The 8190-nt window shown below is 43.0% G+C and overlaps 1 protein-coding gene across 2 annotated transcripts in view; it reads right to left on the bottom strand.

Moving 5' to 3' along the window:
- Window positions 1-81: 81 nt before the first annotated feature.
- Window positions 82-8190, bottom strand: part of ift122 (intraflagellar transport 122 homolog (Chlamydomonas)) — a 57374-nt gene continuing 49265 nt past the window's right edge. The window contains exons 24-29 of one of the 2 annotated variants that reach the window (XM_082187378.1): window positions 5693-5858; window positions 5490-5601; window positions 5004-5129; window positions 3226-3302; window positions 550-711; window positions 82-450 (exon numbers count right to left, since the gene is read on the bottom strand). In XM_082187378.1, coding sequence (XP_082043504.1) covers window positions 361-450; window positions 550-711; window positions 3226-3302; window positions 5004-5129; window positions 5490-5601; window positions 5693-5858 — 733 coding nt within the window. In that variant the 3' untranslated portion in view covers window positions 82-360. Of the gene's footprint in view, window positions 451-549; window positions 715-3225; window positions 3303-5003; window positions 5130-5489; window positions 5602-5692; window positions 5859-8190 lie in introns of both variants that reach the window. The other variant, XM_082187377.1, reaches the window with a different exon arrangement.

The raw sequence follows: 8190 nt of genomic DNA on the forward strand, positions 1-8190 counted from the left end.
TAGAATGACTTCCATATTTTAAAAGACAATATGTAAAAAAACTTCAGCTCAACTGATAGGAAAACATGACAACAATACACATTAGAGCATAAATATGAAAACTTTATTTAAAAGGACAGTGAAATGGTGAGCTGTATGTTTGTGTAAGTGTGATAAGGAGCATGCATGGACACACACTGTAATCTACTTTGGCCGGTTGATCCCGGTAATCCTATCAGAGCTGCGCTGAGCTGGCATTTACTGACGGATTGGAGCGGCTCGATCCTGATCAGACCAAGATCGCGCACATTCAGCACACGCAGATGAGCTAGCTGGGCTCATCGATGGGTCTGCGGCAGTACACACTCTCACACACACACACTACGCGCTGGGCTCATCGATGGGTCTGCGGCAGTACGGGCAGCAGTTGTGCTGAAGAACCAACAGCTCGTAGTCCTCACTGTGAAACATCTTTGGAAAAGACAACAGAATGCAATCAAACATCACAGAGAGGGAACAGGCCGAAATCATGAAGCCTGTGTGTGTGTGTGTGTGTGTGTGTGTGTGTACCTGAAAGCAGGACGGACACATGGTGATGCTGACGTCGGGCAGCAGGGACCGGTAGTACTGCCAGCTGAGAGGTTTTGGCCAGCGCTTGATCAGAACATCTCGCCTGGACATGGACCTCAACACCGGCCGACTCACGACCACCGGCACAAACTCCCGGCCGCCCTGCTGTCAATCACAGCACACCGAGACAAGTCAAGTCACCTTCATTTATATAGCGCTTTCAACAATACCATCAGACAACATCACCCACAGCCAGCCGACAGGAATGCTCTCTCAAAGTTATGAACAAATGTTCTTCCAGTAACGCTAATAGAACGTTCGTTCAGAGTTATCTGGTCTTTAATAATGTCTCAAAACATTATTTATAGTGGGAGAAATAATTTTTTGATCCTCTGCTGATTTTGTAAGTTCACCCACTTACAAAGAAATGAAGGGTCTATAATTTTTATGGTAGGTTTATTTTAACGGATAGAGACAGAATATCAACCAGAAAAACACATTATATAAAGGTTGTAAATTTATTAGTATTTGATCGAGTGAAATACGTTTTTGATCCCCAAACAACCAGCAAGGATTCTTCCTCCCACAGGTTGCTTATGTGCCCTTGTGGAACACAGATTAGTCCTGCCACTTTCAGAAAGTACTCCTAATGTTCTAATGTCAGTGGACACCTGTCTCCAGAATCTGTGTCTTCCATTCCATCCTCTCCACCACATGGGCAAGACCAAAGAGCCGTCTATAAACCAGATTAAAGACCTGCACTAGGCTGGAATGGGCTACAACACCATCAGCAAGAAGCTTGGTGAGAAGGAGACTTTTGCTGGTGTGATTATTCAGAAATGGAAGAAATACAAAATGAAAAATCCATCGCCCTCGGTCTGGAGCTCCATGCAAGATCTGGCCTCATGGGGTACGGATGATCCTGAGAAAGGAGAGGGATCAGCACAGAACTACACGGGAGGAGCTTGTTAATGATCTCAAGGCAGTTGGGTCACAGTCATCAAGCAGAGCACTGGTAACACACTACGCCACCGTGGACTGAAATCCTGCAGCACCCGCAAGGTCCCCTGCTCAAGAAGGCACATGTACAGGCCCGTCTGAAGTTTGCCAGTGAACATCTGATGATTAAGGGAAGGCTTGGGAGAAAGTGCTGTGGTCAGATGAGACCAAAATTGAGCTGTTTGGCATCAGTTTTTGTCATGTTTGGAGGAAGAGTAATGCTGACTATGACCCCAAGAACACCATCCCTACAGCCAAGCACGGGGTGGAAACATCATGCTCTGGGGTACAGGACGACTTCACCGTACTGAGAGGCCGATGGACAGGGCCATGTACCGTAAAATCTTGTACGAGAACCTCCGTCCCTCAGCCAGAACACTGGAGATGGGTCGTGGATGGGTCTTCCAGCATGACAACGACCCAAAACACAACGCCCAGGCAACAAAGGAGAGGCTCAAGAAGAAGCACATTAAGGTCTTGGAGTGGCCTAGCCAGTGTCCACACCTTAATCCTATAGACAATCTGTGGAGGGAGCTGAAACTTCGAGTTGCCAAGCGACAGCCAAGAAACCTTAAGGATTTAGAGAGGATCTGTGAAGAGGAGTGGACCAGAATCCCTCCTGAGATGTGTGCAAACCTGGTGACCAACTACAAGAAACGTCTTACCTCTGTGCTTGCCAACAAAGGTTTCTCCACCAAGTACTAAGGCATGTTTTGCTTGGGGATCAAATCAATTTATAATTGTAATAATATAATATAATTATAATTGATATAATGTGTTTTTTCTGGATTTTCTGGTTGATATTCTGTCTCTATCCGTTAAAATAAACCTAACATAAAAATGATAGACCCTTCATTTCTTTGTAAGTGGGCGAACTTACAAAATCAGTAGAATCAAATAATTATTTCCCCCACTGTATATCGCTCATGGAACATTTTATTTCTGAAACATTTAGTTGGACGTTCATCTTTTTTGTTGTTGCTGTTAATGCTAGTTTCAGAACGTTCAGAGAACATTCAAAAGTAACGTTCCCATAACGAATGACGAAATGGAATGTTCCCATTAAAGGATTAGTTCACTTCAGAATTTAAATTTGCTAATAGGTTACTCACCCCCCCACTCCTGAAAGATGTTCATGTCTTTCTTTCTTCAGTCGATAAGAAATTAAGATCTTTTCGTTTTTAAAACTGGACGTTTTAAATGTTAAGAAAACATTCAGAAATAACGTTTTTATAATTTAACGGGAAAGTGAACAAAACGTTCTTAGAACATAATATTGTTCTCTGGGAAGCGTTTATGCATTTGGCAGACGCTTTTATTCCGTGATCAAGCCTCGTCTGATGAACTACTGCACTCGTAACACACAAGGAGAACAAACATGGCTTTGGGATCATTTCAATGCAACATGAAACGGTGAAATGTCATGTGACTGTGTTTGAGTAAAGCAGGAAAGTGGGACTTTATTCATCAGGAATCGTCTGAATGATGAAAACATGGCTATGATATGATTGGTTACATTCTTTTTAGTTTTCCACATGGTAAGTTGAAAAGTCTATTACAAGTTATTATGATGAAAGATAACCAAAGCGATGTGTCTTCTTGAAGAAACACCAGGAATGTGCATTTATGAAAAATCATGTTTTTCATCTGTCAGTTATTCACTTCAGTCGGTCTCACCTCAAAGCTGAGTTTGGCTGTAAAGGGGTCGTCCTCTGGGTCTTCAGTCCCATCATCCAGCTTCAGACACTGGGATTCTGACACACACACACACACACACACACACACACACACACACGTTGTACGTTGACTGGTGTTATCATGTGATATATTGTTCTGTTATGTTGTTTCTGTACCCAAGGGTTTTTCGGGGGATTTTGTATTTTATGACAGCAGGCAGAAACCAAAAAAAGGTCAGTAGAAGAAATTTCCAGATAGCAGATGAAACTGTCAAAGTATCTATCAATACACTTGGTAGAAAAGCTACAACAGAATAAACTAGTGAAGGAGAGCAGAGCGTAAGAGCAGAGCGAGGGCGTCAGAAGTACACTAGACCGTGAGTTTAGATTATATTCCTCTAACGAGCTGCCAGATTACAGGTGTTGTCAATCAGAATGCAGGTGATAGGGAGCAGACAGAGCTGGAGAGCAAAACAGGGATGTCACAACAATAAAATAACACATTTTTAATGTAAAAGACAATTGCTAGTCTTTATCCACTTGCCAATCAAGCTAAAAAATTCATTGGGCAGTTCATTACACAAGAAACCAGTGACCTTTCATCAGAACTTGCAGATACTGGCACCAATGACAGGGTTCGTACACACACTGGAAAATCAAATTCCAGGACTTTCAAGAACTTTTCAAGCACTGCTTTTTTTGGGCTTTGCAAGGACTACAAACAGAGATCTCACTTATTAAACAATATCTATCTTATCTTTCAAATTCAAAAAAAAGTTAAATAGATCAATCAAAATAAACAAATAAAACAAAATGGTACAAAAAAGTGCAGCACAAGCAATGACTGCGGTAACTTTATCCAATGAAATGATACTATGACAAATATATCGCTGTCCTTATTCAAACTTATTTTTCCCCCCATGAATATATGATTGAGCTGAAGAATGAAAGCTGTATCATATACTTTGATATGAGGAATATTACGCTCATAGCCATGCAAAATGGCTCTATATCTGTATCAGATGGGCTGCAGCATTAATTTGGCATGAAAAGATTAACATTTTAAAATTAAACACTAATTTCACATATATTGTCTTTCAATAATTTTCTTAAATAAATAGCTGTTTTCAAGGGTTTTCCAGGACTTAAATTTCAAAAAGTCAAATTCCATCACTTGAAGCAGCCTATACGAACCCTGCATGAGTCTCGAGTGTCCCTAAAGCTGTTCTCTGGCAGGAGGACGCTGAAGAGGAGAACTGGCGGCGTGTGATGAGGCACACCTGACGAGAATGAAGCCTCATCACCGCCGCTGTTAAATGCTGAGCGCGCCTCTCCTCGAGAGACCGGCCTCTTCCCCTGTGCACGCTGGTGTCCTCGTGAATGGAGAATCATGCGTGACGGCGCTAACGGGCTAGGGTGCCAGGCTGCTATTCCCCTCAGTTATCGGGGCCTAGAGAGGACAAGCCGCGATGCCGAAGCCGCCGCCCCTCACGCCTCAGACCGAGAGAAGAGAGAAGTGCGTGCGACCGCCGGACACCCCCTTACCTGGACCCGTCCCATCTCTTCACTACCCGTCCTTCACGATTCCCTGGCACGACGAGGACACCAGACCCCCCTTTTGTTTTAACACTTTATTTCCACCATTTTTGGACATTTTATGTTTATTTGCTGTAATAAATGCCTCTCCGAGGCCTGACACCACTCCCACTGTGTCTGTCGTTTGCTCCTCCTGCCACAATATATATATATATAAATGTATATATATGAGGTGAGAGTTACCTCCGCTGCTCATCTCCTGCCAGCCGCTGCTTCTCTCCACACGAGGCACTTCCAGGTCGATCAGAGACACGGCCTCCTCATCCGAGATGTCCTCCTCCAGATAAAACTCCACCAGCGGAAGAACCTCTGAACACACACCATACATCACACAGATATGTGAAAGATCCTGGCCTGCTATCCTCCAGAGAAGACTATTGAAATGGCTGATCATACAACCATAATACAATCATACAATGTTCTGAAGATGATCTCATCCATGTTTGACCAACACTGTGTAAAGGTCTGCCAAAAAACATTTCACAAACCTAATCATTGTGGCAAATATCATTAGGTTTTACCAGACAGTCGACTAAAAGCCAGAAGAAACAACAGAACAATGAACCAACAAGAAGACCTCTAATATTCTACTGTTCATGCACTCCTGCTTTTTCAGCCAGTAGTTGAACACAACACCGGTTATGATTGACAGGTATATGAGGCGCTCACCATAAGAGGAGGCAGAGAATATGAACGGCTGTCTGCAGTTGATGCAGGAGTTGCCCTGGTTATTCAGCAACGGGTTGTTGGTGGAGCAGCGGAAACACATCGGGATCAAATCCTGCAGCAAACACAAGCTTTACCAACAGGCACACCTTCTGTAACATAACACACACACACACACACACACACACACACACACACACACTCACCTCGCTGTCCCGGTAGGGTTTGGAGCGCACTGTTAGGCAGCTCAGCTCCATGCTCTCCTGATAGCGGGACGGGATCTTCAGGCCCTGCAGCTTCTCGAAGGCGTGTCGCGCTACTTTATACGCTCCCAGAACTTTACTCTGCTTGGCCAGAGCATACAGTGTATCTCTGAACCTCAGGTCAAGGATACAAACTATTACGCTGCAGCAGCCAATCATCATGCATCACATCAGCCAATCATCACGCATCACATCAGCCAATCATCACCATTCACATCACATCAGCCAATCATCACGCATCACATCAGCCTATCATCACGCATCACATCAGCCAATCATCACCATTCACATCAGCCAATCATCACCATTCACATCAGCCAATCATCACCATTCACATCACATCAGCCAATAATCATGCATCACATCAGCCAATCATCACCATTCACATCACATCAGCCAATAATCATGCATCACATCAGCCAATCATCACCATTCACATCACATCAGCCAATAATCATGCATCACATCAGCCAATCATCACCATTCACATCAGCATCAGTGACAGACGGTTGGTATGATTGGTCGTGGCGGCAATGTTTCGACTATCTGTACAGATATTCTCAATGTTACTCAGAAAACAGGACACAGTTTTAACTCGTCTGAAGTGCTTGTGCCAAATGTTACACTCTCAGATATTAGAAACAAATCCCTACTATCTCTTGCTTTGGTATACACGCTATCAAGAGAGAAACTCGTAATCTACCCACAGCGTAGAAACGGCAGAGGCAGAACCGATACATGAAAGTACGTGTCCTTCAGGTCGATCGCTGCAAACCAATCCTGGGGGCGAACGCACGTGAGGATGCGTTTCTGCGTTAGCATCTTGAACGGGAGCTTGTGCAGGGCCCGATTCAAGACACGCAGATCCAAGATTGGCCGTAACCCCCCGCTTTTCTTGGGGACTGACTTCATCTCGGTCGGAGGGACAGGATCTATTGTGTCCTTCGCCAGGAGGACTGCAATCACTGCACGCAGGACAGGGGCCTGGGCCTGACCCTAACCCTAACCCTAACCCTGCCACCGAGGAGAACAGGACAACGCTGAATCTGGAACTGAGTCTGATTGTCCCAATCTTCATCTTAGTGCTGCGTTCGACACTATAGATCAGTGGTCTTCACTGTTTTTCATGAGAGCCACACTGATAGGACAAACTCAATAGGAGAGCTGCTTTTACCGCAAAGTATCAAAAGTTACATCCAGTTATAAATACCATGTCTGCTTATCAATCTGTCATCCCTGAACATACAATATGCAATGCAATAAATACAAAAGTAGGGGGAAATCATTCTTTATCATTTACCAGTCAAATTTGTAACATGATTTCCCTTAATGACAAAAGAGCAGGATTTCCAGAATATATTCATCCCAGAATATATTTAAAGACCTTAAGTAATTTTTTTTTCTACATTAGCCCATCATGTATCTAACCATCCAAAAGCAGATTCTGCGTTAAGAGCTGGAAAGACCGCCTTAACTGGCAACTCCGCATTGAGTCACTGGCAGTGGCATGCACAACTTTTGTTTCAATCGGACTGAATTAGTTCCGATGGATAAATCTGAATGTAGTGTTTACATGTGATCGGGTTGGTGTGCGTGTTTATATGTCACAAGCTTCAAATCGGAATGATTTTTTTTGACATGCACACACTGCACATAAATACAAAGTTCCCCGCTGTCTGCACTTATAACCATTCTCCTACATTGGTTCTTTATTTGTTTTAAACAGTAGACATAATAATTTGGTTTCAAGTTTTTTCAGTTTCGGGTTTTCAATCCGATCAATGGTTTACATGTTCTCTCGATCAGATTAGAAAATGAATAAACCACCCCTTTCAATCTGATCGAAATTATTTGTAATAGAGCAGACACTGAGTTTTTGAATGGGTTATGTTATAGCCCTACTTGTTTTTAATGTTTTTATGAAATATCTGTATTGATATTTCACTGATTGTACATGATCATATCACTGTATTATTTACCACCTTGGCGAGCCACGCAATGAGTAATACTGCTATAGATCATAAAAATACTCTTAGATCGACTACAAAATTACACTGGTATTCAGGGACAGGAATTCACCTGGTTTAGATCGAATCAGACCATTACCATTCTGTCTATTTAACCGGGGAAAAATCTAAGATAACGTCAGTAAATGATAGAGTGCTGCAAGGATCTGTGTTAGGCCCTCTGCTATTCTCAATATACATGTTCTGTCCATGACGTGACAGTCCAGCCAGAATCAAATACAGCGCACATGTTGGAGACCATAGAGCTTCTTCAGTTAGCTTGAACCATTTTCAAGCTTTCAGTACTGAATGAATTAAAGTTATACTTGCTTTGTTGACATCTTGCATGGACTTTATCACAAGATTTGTTGCAACAAATGTGGGCAAAAGAAGAAAAGACAGCCTACATTTAGAAACAGGCTCCAGCTATGATTT

Source organism: Leuciscus leuciscus (genome assembly GCF_965113295.1).
Source record: "Leuciscus leuciscus genome assembly, chromosome: 13".
Lineage (NCBI taxonomy): Eukaryota > Metazoa > Chordata > Actinopteri > Cypriniformes > Leuciscidae > Leuciscus > Leuciscus leuciscus.